The sequence below is a fragment of the Trachurus japonicus genome, chromosome 8 (assembly GCF_045865225.1).
Source record: "Trachurus japonicus isolate A0001 chromosome 8, Traja_1.0".
NCBI lineage: Eukaryota > Metazoa > Chordata > Actinopteri > Carangiformes > Carangidae > Trachurus > Trachurus japonicus.
In genome coordinates, this window is record NC_140914.1 from 26164719 (window position 1) to 26180914 (window position 16196).

Consider the following 16196-nt stretch of genomic DNA (forward strand, 5'->3'; position numbering starts at 1 on the left):
TCATTGGCTGGGAGAAACCAACCCCCCAATTTGCTGCAAACCAATGACGATGATGCAAGAAGAAAAAAAAAAAAACTATGAATATTGCAACTGTTGCGCACCCACATTAGAAATGACTACCACAAATAAGTTGCATTCTCTTCTTTACATTTATGGCTCAGATTTCTCACAGCTCTTCATTCTTAAAAACATACTATTTGGAAAAAATGAAGGAAAATCAATATATGTTGCATTTTTGCATTCAACTGTTAAATCATCAGTCCCACTGGTCTGTATGGTGAAACACCCCCCTCTTGTGTCTGACAGCAACATTTTATGCTCAACACAGCTCACGCAAACATACATCACTCTCCCACAAATACAAGCTTTCGGTTTTACAGTGGCGTTTTATTACAAATGGAAAAAAAGAGATGGGCAAGGAAAAGCATGTTTTTCCTAATTAAATAGTCATTTGCTTTCATATTCAATGCTGGAAAACATGCTGCTGTCGTAATCAAGTTCAACACCAAAAACAGGAAAAGGCATTGTATATTGTGGTTATGTACAGTCTGTGATAGTTGGAGGCTTCAGCGTCCTCCCCTCCACGCTGCTCCACCCCTATTCTTCCCTCCTCTCCCTGCCCCTCTTCCTCCTCCCCCTCCTCCTCCTCCCCCACCTCCTCCTCCTCCTCCTCCTCTCACTTTTTTCCTCACTCCGCTTGCTTGTTCTGTGTCATCTTCTTCTCCATCTCCTCCTCTGGGTCTTTTCCTTTTCTCACCTTGTTCCTTCATTTCCTGAGGAAGACAAATTATTATTATTTTTTTTTACAACTTGATGTTTATTGGTCTGAGAGTTGCCGTACATATGGAGTCGCAATTTCGCCATAGATTTTAATTTTAACTGAGAATAATACAAAAATAATGACAATGATCATTGTCTCCTATTACATGTGGAGAATATGATTCGTAGGTAGAGGCATCTCTCACACCACAGTGATTCACTTACAGTTTGTTGTAACACATTTTCCCTTTGAAAAAACACAGCTTCTGCAATTTGCATACTGCACCTAGCCATATTTCATACTTACAGTAATTATATACATCATAAAGTTAACAATTTACAACTCAACATATTTACTGTATGTCTATCATTGTAATATCAAACAGGTGGTTTTTCAAACAGTATTAATTGATGAGTTTGGTAAGGTAAAGAGAGTTAATGCAACATTGTTTTCTCTACAGGTTTTGACACAACAGGTTTTCCTGAGATATTATGAAAAAAAACAAAAAACGTTGATATCTCAACAGTGACTTACCAGCCTGGCGAATCTCTGCGCCTCGCTCACTCTCTCCACCAGCATCATAACTTCTTCTTCCTGGGTCGGGAAGGCAGGAAGTTTTTTGCCAATCAGGCTTTCGATTCGCTGGAAAAGCTCCACGTCGTACCTAAGATAAACACATGTGTCTCATTACCGCAGTCAACTTGTTTTCATTTATTTGCTTAGGTCATAAAAAGAGACAAGGGAAACGGTTTCACATTAAAAAGTAACAGCAATTTAAAAAAAAAAAAAGAAGTCACATTGTTCAAAAAATGTATCTTGGCAAACATTAAGTACTTGGTGAAAATAAACAGGCAGCTCTTACTGAGTGACAAAAGTGATGGATTTCCCCGAGCGGCCCGCTCTGGCTGTTCGGCCGACTCTATGGATGTAGTCCTGTGAAGGGAGAGACAAATCCAAAAGTCAAATCAATGGAAAGAAATGAAGCCACTAAATCAATCAGCAGCTCGACTGTCATCACCATGGTACCTTGGAGTGAGTGGGGATGTCGTAGTTAATGACGCAGTCAACATGAGGAATGTCCAGCCCTCTGGATGCCACATCGGTCGCCAGCAGTACTGATCGAGATTTGGACTTGAACTTGTTTAGCGCTCCGAGACGTTTATTCTGACCAAGAGAGGGAGGACGACACGGTGGGTTAATTCAGCTTTATATAGGTAGCAAACATTCATCTTTGTTGTTATAAATCTCTATGTATATATGGTATATAACTGCATCATGATGAGTAATATTATATATTTTTGTTTGTCAGTGAAAACCTGAGATCTCTGTTGTGACATTGTGATTAGGGTTGCAAAGGGGTGGAAAATTTCCAGTAAATTCCTGGTAAATTTCCAGAAACTTTCCATGGGAAGTTAAAGCTGGGGAATTTTGGAAATATTCCAAATTGGAAACTTTCCATGGGAATAATGGGGATTTATGGGAATTATTGGGAATTTATGGGAATTAACTGGAAATTAGGAGTAATTTAAACAAACTATATCCAAACATAAATGTAAATATTTTGTTTTGTCATAAGCATACATCCATGCAAAATAATACAATTAAAAACATGACATTTCAACAGATTTATTTGTGAGTAGAACTTTAACATGAATGTTGAGTAAAATATTACTCAAATTTCGGATTTATTCTCGTTTATTCCCATATATTCCTGTTAATTCCCACGGAAAGTTTCCAACTTTGAAAATTCCAGGAATTTTGCAACCCTAATTGTGATAAATATATAATAAAAATTCTATTCAATTGTAATGACTGGCATTGGCACAGATTACATTCTACACTGTGTGCACCTAAAACTTGTCTTATGGTTTGCACTTTGCAGCTCTCTACCAGTGTCAGTTACTGTAATAACAAGCCATGTAACTGATGCTCAATAGAGACGACTCAGAACCAGCAACATTTTCATCCGTTTTCATCAAAAATGTGAGAACACAAACGCAGCACTCAAACAGAAGCTTGTGCAGCATTGTGCGTCTGTTACCAAATTACTTTGGTTCACAAATGTTTACAGTTTTAAAGCCAACTGGATTTCAAGAAGTGTGTGTGTCATAAGCTCTACCTGACTCAACTGGCCATGAAGAGGGATTGCAGTGATGCCCAGGTTCCTTAACAACAGCGCCACCCGCTGGGCATTGTTACACGTGCTGCAGAAAATGATGAATGAATTACCGGCCAACTCGTTCAGGATGGACACCAGGTAACAGTCCTGCCACAGGGAAAAACACGAGCACAAAGAGGTGTGATGAAACCCAAAATGCTAATACACACCGACAGAAGCCCATTCTAGCATTATGGCAATTCACATCTCTCTGTGCCCCACCTTGTACTTGGATGGGATGAAGACGTAATACTGCTGCAGTTTGTCAACAGTAGAGTATTTGGTGGAAACGGCACACTTCACAGGATCTTTCAGAGCTGCTCTCTGGAGTTTCTGAACCTGTAAACAAATTAAAGAAACACATTGTGCAGGTTCTTCAGGTGATCTAATGGTTTAAAGACAGCTTATTAGTCTTCATGGATGTTGCGCAGGACGAACAACCAGCAACAGAAGGAGGCAGGACTGCAAAGCCTTTGCAGAATTGATGCGAAATATTTTATCTACCTTTTTGGTCATGGTGGCTGAGAACAAGAAGGTGCGTCTGTCTCTGGGAATCACCTTCAAGATTTTATCCACCTGGAAAAAAAGAAAGCATACTTAGAACGAAAAGCCTTGCAGTGTCAGAGATCAGTTTCTTTTACTGTTCTAGTTAATTACAAGAACATTTCCAAACAAGTGATTCTGTTGCCTTTAAGCAAAACTGAGACTTCATGCAAGTTTGAGTTGATTTCAGATGAGTGTCTGACCACACACCTCTGTCTCAAAGTCCATGTTGAGGATTCTGTCTGCTTCGTCCATGACCAGGAACTTCAGAGCTCGTAGAGAGAAGCCCTTGGTGTTCTCCATGTGGTCTATCAATCGGCCAGGTGTGGCTGTAAACACATTTGGACCACTTATTTAATTATGTTGCATTACATGATTACATTGATGCTATAATTATCATTTGAATAAGCAGGCCAATATAAGAAGAGAATGAAAAACTTATTTGAGTAAGAAGTTAACATGTTATGGTAACAGTTTGTAAAAATACCGCAAAAATAAATAGATGAAGAAAAAAAATCTGAAAAAGTATCAATGAGAAAAATCTGATGAATACTATGATCACAACATAAGTTCAGCACAAGCAGTTACATGGTTTTAACACAAACATGGAGAAACCTATGAATGAATGTGCTACTGTTTAGGAAATCTGTAAGAATATTAATCAAAGTCTCATTTCTGGGCTTACCAATGACAATGTGAGGTTTTTTGGCCAACACCAAGGACTGAGACATCATGTCAATCCCACCAACTATGACAGCTGCAACACAAACGAGACAGGGTTTATATACAGAGCCACATAAAGTTCTCTCCATCGTTGCAGATCAGCTAACTTTTAATTAGCAGATACATACCACACTTAACACCAATACTGGAGCCCAAGGCCTCAAACTGCTCAGAGATCTGAAATGCCAACTCTCTGGTTGGGGTAAGGACGAGGGTATGAAGCCTCTGGGGGTTCGCCAGCAGCGACTGGAGGATGGGCAGAGCAAAGGCACCGGTCTTTCCTGAGCCAGTCTCTGCCAAGCCGATAACATCCTTCCCTGCAGTTTAAGAAAAAAATGCAATGAATGACCCAAGTCATGTATATTTAGCAGGAGCAGACAGTAACTTAACAGTATTAATCATCACTGTTATTACCATTATGAAGCATATTATTACCACCAATGAGCTGCTGGATACATGTTATCTGATATTTAATTTATTGTCTACCTGTACTTCTTGACACATTTACTTACTACTTTGCTTACAGTTTTTTCTCCAGATCAAAATCATGTGTGAAAAATGATGCTCACTGTCACATATAAAAACCTATTAACAGTGTATCATCTCCACTGCTGCCAAATACAACATTAACATGCAGATTAAATGTCAATGTATCAGCAACAACAATCCAATACTATCACATTAGGTAATGTGAAACTGTATTGTGGTGAATAATTGTATTTCTGTACTTTAAAAATATGGTAGTGATAATACATCTGTACTTGTAGCACTCTGCCGATGCAGGACCTATACCATGTGGTATGTCTTCCGTTACTACAATTACTGATTTGAATACATCCTCCACATATTAGGTATTGAAGGGAGGACCAGTTGAAGGCGACCCTGTCCACTGATGTCCCTCACCTTGCAGGGCCACTGGTATCGCCTCTATCTGGATCTTTGTCGGACTCTTCCATCCCAGCTGATCACACGCCTCACAGAGGACCTCAGTGACACCCTGTCAGGAGGCAAACAAACCCAATAAAGACATTTGTGAAACTCTGATAATGTTGTGCTACAAATGAGCCACACGTTTTCAGATATCAAGTAGATTATTTACGTTTAATAATGAACACAGGTGAGATTAGCGAACTCCAGCTAACTCAAACTGCTATGTTGCTGCATTTATATTTGTCAAAATGTCTTCTCGTCTTCGCTCCCTGTGGGACAAACTCACCAGGTCCTTGAAGGTCTTCACTGTCTCGTCGGTTTCACCGCTGTTTACAGGACTGTTATCTTCGTCGCTGCTCGAGCCATCGATAGTTTCATCTGTGTTTGGCTTCACGCTCTCCTCACTGTTGTCCGCCATGCTGTTTTTCAGCCCAACGTGTCGTCAGCTCGCTAACGCGCAGATGCGAAAATGAGTGCGGGCCCGCGCAATGGATGATGGGAGTTGTTGTTTAATACGTGGAGTCAGTGTACAGGATTTTTCCACCACTTAAAAAATACTAGTTGGCTAATGATGATGGTTGGTTGCTAAAAATGTGGAGATACTAAAACTAACATGAAAAAATAAAAAATGTGAACTTCTGATTTGTGGATTTGAGGTCAGTCTGACTTCAGCTACAAAATGGTTTATCTCTGTCCAACAGAGAGCACGAATCCAACATACCTGCATCCATGTATCCATTACATCCAGACTATTATGTTTATATTTGTTAATCAAAATTGTTTATTTTATTTCTTTCTATTTTTTTTATTTTTATTTGCCTGCTGCTGTAACAGAGTAATTTCCCAGCCTGCGCCTGGAATCAATAAATTGTAACTTAATCTTCTGAATCTTTTCCCAGATATAAAGAGCCTTATATATATTGTCTTCTGCATTACATCACACACGTGGTAAAATAAAAAAAAAAGAAAAGAAAAAAGAAACAGTTTCTGAAGTATTTATTTAGCTGCAGGGGAAACATTTTCAAACATGTATTCTGTCTGGTTGACAAACATTTCACACATTTTGATGTCCAACATGTTTAGGAGATCACAGATAAAATGAACAGTTGACTTTAAAACAATATTAAAAAAAAGTTTTCAATCATGTCATGCCAGCTGACAAACTGCTGGCTGGAGAAACAAAAACTATAGGATGTGACGGTCTGGCATTTTTTCAGTGCCTAGCATAGTGTTTTTGGCCAGTTGCCCGATGGAATAGCAAAAAATCTCAATGTTTCCAATTAGCAAAATAATCATATCAAGTATGTTAATCAAATTCACATTCTCTCCAGATACAACAAATAATACTCCGAATCAACTGACGATGAGCCCGCTGAGACCACTGCTGAGAGGGGGGCAGCCTTCCTTGGTTTGCTAAAGGAGAGCAGATCTAGCTGTATGTCTTGAGGACGGCTACCTCTACTACTCAGCAAAGAAAACACACAAAACTAAAACACTCCTGCTGTTCAGAGCGCCACGATGAACATTGCTGCCAGTGTCCTCTTAGTTTTTCAGAGGAGTCCCTCCATCTCCCTCATGAAGGCTTCATACACCTGGTCCTTAGTCTTCATGTTGGGCTGAGGCACAGCGCCCATCTGGACCGGGTTGACCAAGCCCATCTGAGCAGCTGTTGCCTGTTGTTTCTGTTGTCCACCTCCAAGGCCGTCATCCCCCCTCCTTCCAGAAATGCCACCCCCTCCTTTCTCCAGAGGTCCTGCAGCTGCCCCGGGCATTGCCCCGCTCTTGTCCCTACGCACCCTGAGCGCCGTGGGCACAAAGCGTGTGACCTCCGCCTTCGGATTGATAATCTGAGGTTTGGCAGAGATGGTAGCTCCACCGGAACCGGCGCCTGCTGCCATGTTGCCTCCAGCGGCTGCAACGGAGGTGATGTTCGCTCGCTTTTCGATGGTGGCTGCGTGGTGGTGGCCGGGCGGGTTGCTGCCTGGATTGTTGCCCGAGGGAGCTGCAGCCGTCCCTGGGGGAGGAGGCATCTGCATGACACCTGGTCGCATGGGCATGGCAGGGGGTGGCATGTTGCTCTGGGAATTGTCCTGGTTGGATCCTGAGCCCTTTTGCCGCTGGACGATGCTGGGAGGAGCACTGAGGACGTTGGAGTTGAGCGGCGGAGGGAAGAGGGAGAGAGGTGGGGCGAGTGGACGTGGTGGTCCTCCTGCTCTTGGAGGAGGAGGTGGGATACCTGTAAGAAGATAAATGGAAGATTTAAAATATATATTTTATTTTATGTTAAAATTACACGAGAGGCGTAATCCTTCTGTTGACCACAGGTCAGATGATCTGCTCTGGTTCAGTCAACTTTCAATACAATGTCACAGGTGAAGTGAAATATTTGTGTCAGGTGTAGCGGTAACTGACTGAATCCAGACACTGAGGCTGTAAAGATGCACAGGTTCTCATAGCTCTGCTAATACTCTGCAACCTGCAAGTAGTTTAGCTGCAGTTTACTCATTTTACCTGGTGCTTACGATGGTTAAAATGATAATGCTCAATTAAACCAGATTTTTGCTTTGTGTTGTTTCTTTTGTACATATATCGCTGTCAGGGTGGCAGAGTTAGTGAAAAGTTAAAGGGACAGTGTGTAACCTATTTGGCTTTTAGCAAAAATCAAATATTGCTTTTATAAATACTAGGGCTGGGTATCGATTCAAATTTCAAGAAAGTTTGTCTGTTGTTTTTCTTTCTTTTTGGTTACGGCCGACAGTAGGCTAACTGTACCGTTCCTGAAATAAATTAAGGTTTGTTGAGCAACTCCTCCTCATCCTTTTATCACGTCCGGCCGGACGTGATAAATAAAATAAAATAAAATAAAATAAAAGATCGATCTTTGGACGTACGAATCGATCTGTAGGAATTAAGATGAGAATCGATTTAAAATCGGTGGATCGATCTTTTCAACCCAGCACTAATAAATACGTATTTACCTAAGTCTAATCACAATCGCATACAAATGAAAGCTGTCTCGTAGTTTAGAATGAGTTGTTTACAAATACATAGGTGGCCGGTGCACCCACCAGAGGCTGCCATGTTGCATCGCCATCTTTGAATATGTGACGCAAAAGCGGACAAACTTGGCTCAAACGCTCTATTGAGTGTCTGTTTTTTTAGCAGCGCCGCTGTTACAGGTGATGCATAACGTTACTGCATCTATGTCCGATTATGTTTGTCCTCTGATCTTCCTTCATGGGACCGCATTGTGTAACTGGCACATCCTGTAAGTCCTCCTGTGTAACTTTTTACTGTGAAATTCGACTGAAGGCACGAGTGGAAGTCTGCATGTGTGTTAAAAAACAAAACAAACAATAGAAACCAATAGTAATTGGCCAAAGATGTTGTCATCAGTTAGCAGTTAGTTTGCGGACGTGTTTTTCCTCGGCGGCCACCGTCACTTTGCCGACGGGAGGGGTGCGCGAGTAAACGCTGCAATCTAGAATCTGAACACTGGATGTCATGGTTTAAGCCCAATATTACACACTGAGGCTTTAAGCTTTATCCAGCAGTTAGCACATCAATCATTCTTACATAATTGAATATTATATAGAAAGGTTTAATTTCACTGCTTTTGTTGTTCTGATTTTTGGCAATGGCATTCAGAATAAATTTCTGGTTTTGCGTGACATGATTATGCTGTTTACCCAGCATGTGACATTTACCTGGTGGTGCTGGGGGTGGTAGTCTGGGAGGGGGTCCACGTGGTGGGGGGCCTGGAGGCAGACCAGGGGGTGGGCCTGGCGGGGGGCCGGGGGGTCGGCCTGGTGGAGGTCCAGGCGGCAGAAGACGAGGCATCGGACCCCTCATGCCTCCAGGTCCGGGCATTCCAGGAGGTCTCAAGAATGGTGGAGCGCCTTAAGATATCAGAATATGTCAAATGTTTTATTCCACTATCCAGGTCAAGTTAGAGAAGCAGTTAGAATTTAGGAATATGTATCTAACCTGGTGGTGGGCCAGGAGGCGGGCCAGAGGGTGGACCAGGAGGCCTCATTGGAGGAGCTGGGGGGGGACCCAGTGGTGGGGGACCGGTCATTGGTGGACCTTGCATGTGTGGAGGCCCTTGCTGTCCCACTGGCCCAGTAGGAGGGGGCAGACGCTGATTGGCCATGAGGTGGGGCTGGCTGTCCCCCGGCGGTCCCCTGTCCTCAATGTCTGAGCTGTCAGACTCATCTGTGTATTCCTCCTCCACCTCTTCTTCCTCCTCATCTTCAGGAACTGACTGACCTGAGAGGAAAAGCAACAACACCATGTCACACCGTCAGCAATACGAGTACACAGTGTGCTAACTTAGTAAATATCATAAACAGCAGTGTCACTGTTAAACTGTCATACCTGCCATCCTTAACATCATGGCCTGCAGAGGGGTAATGGCTTTGGTTTTTTTCACCAGCCTCTTCTTCTTCCTCTTTCCTTCGCGGGGCGCCTCCGGAGGCATATCTGCGAAACGTACACTGCGACCTAAAGCATTTGGACATAAACATATTAACAGCAAAAGAGATTATTAGTGTAAGGAAAAAAAATCTAAATAAAGAACAATTTTTACACAATGATTTCAAGCTGTTAATGCAGAGTGCCTGCTGAAGAAACTCAGACACTCACCAGCATGCCTGTCATTTCTATCCTCCTCTCGGTCCCTCCCATCATCCTGCCTGTCCATAATCATTCTCTGGTCGCCGTCTCCGCCTTCGTCCCGCTCTTCTTCGCTGTCCTCTTCAGAATCGCTGTCATCATCGTCCATATCCTCCCGATCTCTATCGCTTTCACTGCCACTATCTCGATCTCTTCCCAACTCCATCGCAGACTCCTTTTCTAAGCCGGGAATGGAAGGCTCTGAGTGGGGGGTAAACAGAGTAAATATTAGTTAAGAGGAATGGGCAGGAATTAGAATTGTATAAAAGTATTATTATGATTATGAAAATGATAAATTATAGATAATTGATCATGCATCCAGGGGACAGATTGTGTGTTACCTGAGTCTGTGCCATAAGGTCGTCGAGAAGGAATGCCGTACAGTGCTAGGACCTGTGGAGGTGGGGGTCCAGGTGGAGGCCCAGGGGGCTTCTTCCCGGGAGGTAAACGTGGGACACCAGGTACTGTTGCCAACACTGGTCCAGAGGATGCAGAGAGAGGTCCTTTACTGAGAGACACAAGGAAAGACAAGTACATCAGTACAAAACAGCTGACTTTACTTCAGGCTTACTCAGACAGCTATCCACAAGTTTCCGAACGTCATCTATGGTCAAAACAGGAAGCCGGTTTTGCATTTCCGGTGGAATTGCACGTTTACGTTTTCATGGTTTTCAGTTGTTGTCATAGTAGTAAATGTATGGGTCTATTAACGCTGGCTTTTAACACGAATGTCAATTTGTGTGATATCCATTGTTAAAAGCTGGTGTGATAATCCATGCATTTTATAGATTTTCATTGAAGAAAAAAAAAATCCATGCATTTACCGCGACTACCGAAACCATGGACATAAACATAAAATTCCACCGGAAGAACAAAACCGGCTTATGTTTTTGACGTTCGGAAAAGGGTGGATACAGCTCAGGGCCTACCCAAAAGTGGAACTCTTCTTCAGTATGGAGGGAGGCTGAGCCCCTGGTAGTGGGATGTCCTGGATGTGGATATTGGAGGGGGCGTGAGGCATATCTGGTAAAGGGATGCTGTCAACCTCCACTGACTCTGCATTCTGAAAAACAGGACACAACACACACATTATAATGAACAATCACCACAATACTAGATACTAACTGCAGAAAGGCACAACCTGCTGATGGTTAAGATGTGTTACTGTATCTCAGACCAACCAAGTATTACAGAACTGTGCATACTATATTCTCATTTCAACACAAATTAATACAAAGACATGAAAATGCATATAAACACACACACACACACACAAACTCACTTTAACTGAGTCAAAATAGAGAGCAAGCTGCCCTCGTTTGGTCTCATAGTCCAACTCTAGTTTGCGTAGCTCCTTGTAGGTGTCAGGATTCTCTCTCTCATAGAGTCGGACGATGCGTTCAAATGTCTCACGAAGCTTCTTCCTCTTGTCCCTCAACACCTTCTCATTCAACAGGGGCTGCTGAACTGGGTTGAATTCTGTTCAAAGCAATACAACAAAGCTTTATTATTATTTGTTAGAAACTGACCAAGATTACACTACAATTATGACCCGGTAGTTCTATGCCTCTGCCACACAGGGAACTGGTGAATATGAGTTACAACATTGAACATCGAACCTTTGACCAGTTGTGGGTTATTTGAAAAAAATCACGCCAGCACAAGGAAGAAGTAGTACAAACTTTAGAAGATGACACTGACAGTAGAAATGACTGACCATTCTGAAAAAAGTATGCAACTTATTCAAAGGAGCCATATTTGAAAGATTTCTGTTGCTACTTAAATATTTGTTAAAACTCCTAAAGATATTTTTGCGGTTTGAAGTACAAATTCTTTTTAAAAACATCTCAACAAGAATGGTGAATCAGAAAAGATGGTCAGATTGGCTGGCTGTTCCTATAGTGATTTAATAAATACCACACATCTGAAGTACTTCAGAGTGGTGAGCACAGTGATTTAAGATACCGAGTTGCTTTATACATTATGGGACCTCTAAAGTTAAAATGCCATATAATTGTACAATATGATCACTAAGAATAGTAGACAATAAACTTTTTTAAGTACACAAAATTTCATGACAATAGAATTAGACATTTTCAGCCCCCTCACCCATCTCATCCAGCTTCTCCATGTCTCTGATGATCTGTCTGGGGTCCTTCATCTTCAGCACCGCCGCTCTCACCATCATTCTCTGCTTCTTGTTCTAGCAGGATTCACAAACAAAGCAGCATGTTAAAAAACACAATTACCTAACAGTTGTCTTCAAGGAGACACACTGCACTAAGTGAATCATATATTTCAAGACAATGAATACCTTTTTCAACTCCCTTTTCCTGGCTTCTTTCCCTGTAGGAGAGATGGAGAACATGTGCATGTTATAGATCTGACATATTGCAATAATAGATTCTTCAGGTGTTGTACAGTACGTAGGCGCCAGAGGAACCAGCTCTGGGTGACAGTCGGTACTTACTAGCCTGGTCGGTGGGGTTCATAAACTTCCCACTCTTGGTGGAGGAGGTTGAACGTCGCCCCATTTTGCCGGTACGTCTCCTTCACCCTGTCAAATATTAAAATCACAGATGAAAAATGTTGCCATTCATGCCCCCGAAATCCTGCGCACGTTTATGATATGGCTACAGTATTTGTAATTCACTCTCAAGTCGAGGACATCTCTGGTTGATGTCCCAGACTCAGAGCATCATTCAGAGAAAACTCGGTTCGGTGTACTTGGCTCTTTTATTTAACTTAAGCATAGACATTTAGGTTTATATAGTTCGTTGTAAAGTTGGAGCTCTGTGACACATAAAAGAGTGATTTAGCAGCATGAACAGAACTGTACGCAATCTGAATGTGACGATTAGCTACTGCTAGCTAACAAGGTAACATGCAGTTAATGAGTAAGTTATCCAAAACGGAAAGCTAGTTTCAGAGTTGTTAAGCACAGCCGCAGATGCTCCAAGTGGCAGACAGAAATCATAAAGAACGAGTCTGACTCCCTGTAGCAGAAACCTCAGTGTTAGCTGGTCAGGCAGCGTTCGGCAGCCAAGTTATCTGGGAGCGTTAGCATGCACTTGTAGCTAGGGCCGCGTTAGCATCGATAAAAGCACAAAGGTGAAACCAGACTTTACCTTTTATTCAAATAAAAGCCGTAGAGCGTAACGCCCTACTCACGCACCCCCGGATACCAAAAGTTTATATAAAAAAAGTAGTGCTTATGCCCTGAAAGAAAAACCCAAACCCTTCAGGATTGAATGCACACAACGGCACCGCTAGCTGCTCGCCATGTTTACTGCCGCGAGCAGGAGCGGAAGAGGCACGTCTGACGTCATCAAAACAAGACACAAGTTCTTCTTCTTCTTGTTTGAAAACGATCCCCTAAGGTCAGTGTATCTTTTGATGAATGGGAATTAAAAAAAAAAAAAATTGAAACACAAAGCGTTCTTCTTTTTGAGTGTCAAAGAGCAATTTAGTTCACATAACAAAAAATAAAATTACCAGTCAACAGGAACAAATAAACAGACTCAAAACACTTTTTTTTTCTTCACTGAGTGGATGTTGAGTGCCAGTGAGCACTAGTGCCTGTGTGTGCCTGTGGTTCTGCAGGCCAAACATCTTTGGAGCCATACTCAGATATGATTCATTTCAGACATGGCAAAACCAGGCCTGACACCCACAGAAATCTGTGCACATATCACACGAAAGTGGGGGCAGAAGAGCAACAAGTTTCAGGAGATTTTGAGCTGATAATGGCACAAGCTTGAGTCCCCAGTGTATCTGGAGTTGGAGGCAAAAGTTATAGAACCTGCTATATCTCCCCCTTTCCCTTCTTCTGCTCTGTATGTGGTGGTGAGTGTGCATGTGTGCGTGTGAAGACTTTGCTTTTCTTCTACAGATCAGCCCGGCCCGTCTAGCTTTGCAATCAGGACAGTGTCATCATGGTTACAGAATAGATGTAGGCCTATGCACCAAAGTGTGTTTTGTTGTGATATACAGAGAAATAGTTTCAGTGGATGCTTTGATGGATTTTCAAAGCCTTTGTTTTATTTATTTAGCCTATTTTCTTTTACATTTTTCTGAGAACCAAGCTGAAACAGACATTGTAACATGAACCAGCAGATTGAATGGTGGCAGCTGGTCTTGTGACACTTTTGGACAGGTACTTGATCCAGCTCTGCTTTCCTCAAACAATACAGGAAAAACAGGAAGTACGTATAACCAAGTGTGTCCTGTAGCCTACATGTGCAATATAACACCCTAAACTGTGTAATGTTATCGGTGAAGTGCAAACCTTTGTGCAATATAACTGAGTTCAGTCAGACAACTCCGAAATGAGAACAAAGCTGCAGCTGATCAGGATGGGCGCAGTTTGAGTCATCTGTCTAAACTGGCTTCGCAGGCTTTGCATCATTAACTGTACTTTTTTTCTTTTAAAAAAGTTATGCAAATAGACTATAATATCTAAAGTTCTGTTTACTGTAAGTGCTACTGCATGCACCTGATTTCATTGTGCACAGTTCAAAGACATTTTATGTTTACTAGTTGATCAGACCTGCAGCAAAAGCTGATGTTGTTACTGGACTGTAAACCTTAGGATGAGGTATGACGTGTTCACACAGCAGATACAGTTTCTGTCCACTAGATGTCACAATTTTACTCATTATGACATGAATCTTTACAGTGAAAGTTAGAACATTTGTATTATTGCAAACACTCACATTAAACAGCTCCTATCACAGTTTCCTGCTGACATTGGAATTATAGTTCAGCCACAAAGATAAAGCTATAAAAGCTCTTCAAATATATATTGTTTATATTTTACTTTTAATTTGTCTAATTCATTTTTAACCAATACCAATGTTGTTGTTTTGTTGTTGTTTTTTAATGCTTACAGTACAGTACTATGCTGTATGAAGAGGCTATGTGACAGATATTTGTTATTTTTTAACAATAACAATGAAGTTCTCTTCCAGTTGTTTAGTTTGAGGGGACCATCTTGTAATCTCTCAACTCAACTATTATTTTTCTGAAATAAAAGAAGAGTGTTGGTGTTGAGTCTCTGTTTCTGCCATGTCATCTCCATGATGTCTTCAATGTGACAGCTTCATCCTGTCCTTTATTTCACAAGTGACCCTCCATGTTTCGGTGAACCAGCAGTCAGCCTACGGAGATTAAAAGGGCATTTTATGAGATTGCCAGATTTCCTAGTGTGATAGTTGAGATTACTCCACTGAGTTTGTGAACACACAACGTTAATGAGTAAGCTACCATAATTACTTTACTTTTCTTTTCTTTGGTCTCTTATATAAAATATATTCTTGAATTTTTCAGAGTAAAGGACATCAAAGAAGGGCAGTTGCAAAGAAAAGAGTCCTGGGGCCTTCCTTGAGGTCACAACCATAAACTTTGCATGAAATTGTTACAACAAATGTGACAGAGAGAAGACAAGTCCGGGTCAGAGTGTGTGGTCCCAGGTTGTGTGTGTTGACTCTTGACAGTATGAAAAGCTGTTGGAACTTCTTTCTTGTTTCACTCTGATCCACAGTGTCCTTCACTCCACTGAGTTTGTGAACACACACCGTTGATGAGTAACATGAAAAGAGTCTGATTCAACCTGGAGCTGTTGGCTAGGGCAGGTGATGTCATACAGGTGATATATCAGCCAATCCAATCAGCATCACACTCCGGTGTTTCCCATGGCCAGTCCATGGTCACACCTCAATAATCCACCCAGAGGAACTGCTCCGCCTGTCTGATCCCACGCCTACTATGCTGCTAAATTTGGAAATCAGTTTCAGAATCATTTTCCAAACCACCTTCAGCAGCACACTGACTGGAATCACAAACGACAACATTGAGCTGATCAGCATCAGCGTCCACTCTGAGTCCAAACCCAGAGCAGATGTATGAGCAGAGTTGGAACAGAGCGCGGGGAATATGCATTTTTCCAAAATATTCAGTGATCATTGAGAAAAATATTCTTTGATAGGTGTCGCTGGTAGTCTCCAGTATATCTTTTATATAAAATAATTATTTAATGTTTCAGAGTAAAGGACAGTTGCAAAGCAAATAGTCCTGGAGCCTTCACTCACACTGGAAACTTCATATAAAACAGCAAGAATAAAACACAGGACGTTTAAGGCTCATTGGTTCAGTTCTATAAGAAAAGACAGACAAGGTATAAATGACATCTGTAATTCTTTAATGTCAATAATGCAAAATGTATTCAGCTCACAGCCATAAACTTTACATGAAGTAGTTCTAACAGCTCCAACAAATCTGACAGAGAGAAGACAAGTCTGGGTCAGTGTGTGTAGTCCCAGGTTGTGTGTTGACAGTTGTCAATATAAAAGTTCATTCTTGTTCCACTTTGATCCACAGCATTCCCCACTCCACTGAGTTTGTGATCAC

General features: G+C 41.7%; 2 protein-coding genes across 4 annotated transcripts; both read right to left on the reverse strand.

Annotated features, from left to right (window-relative positions):
- Positions 1-372: 372 nt before the first annotated feature.
- ddx47 (DEAD (Asp-Glu-Ala-Asp) box polypeptide 47) lies at positions 373-5582 on the reverse strand. Of its 2 annotated transcripts, XM_085785035.1 has the most exons (13): positions 5401-5582; positions 5088-5181; positions 4313-4501; positions 4147-4218; positions 3672-3790; positions 3423-3494; positions 3141-3257; positions 2880-3026; positions 1787-1924; positions 1623-1693; positions 1295-1424; positions 656-773; positions 373-622 (listed from the first exon to the last, which is right to left on the reverse strand). In XM_085785035.1, the coding sequence occupies exons 1-13, from the start codon at positions 5530-5532 to the stop codon at positions 567-569; spliced, it is 1455 nt and encodes a 484-aa protein (XP_085641161.1). In that variant the 5' UTR covers positions 5533-5582; the 3' UTR covers positions 373-566. The 2 variants fall into 2 exon arrangements, with proteins under 2 accessions (XP_085641161.1, XP_085641160.1); XM_085785034.1 differs by having other exon boundaries at positions 373-773.
- A 513-nt stretch (positions 5583-6095) lies between these two features.
- On the reverse strand, positions 6096-13088 carry wbp11 (WW domain binding protein 11). Of its 2 annotated transcripts, none has more exons than XM_085785037.1 (12): positions 12917-13088; positions 12259-12345; positions 12103-12134; positions 11898-11991; positions 11071-11267; positions 10718-10851; positions 10130-10296; positions 9759-9989; positions 9492-9617; positions 9102-9383; positions 8822-9013; positions 6096-7350 (listed from the first exon to the last, which is right to left on the reverse strand). In XM_085785037.1, the coding sequence occupies exons 2-12, from the start codon at positions 12320-12322 to the stop codon at positions 6665-6667; spliced, it is 2205 nt and encodes a 734-aa protein (XP_085641163.1). In that variant the 5' UTR covers positions 12323-12345; positions 12917-13088; the 3' UTR covers positions 6096-6664. The 2 variants fall into 2 exon arrangements, with proteins under 2 accessions (XP_085641163.1, XP_085641162.1); XM_085785036.1 differs by having other exon boundaries at positions 9753-9989.
- Between the last annotated feature and the right edge of the window lie 3108 nt (positions 13089-16196).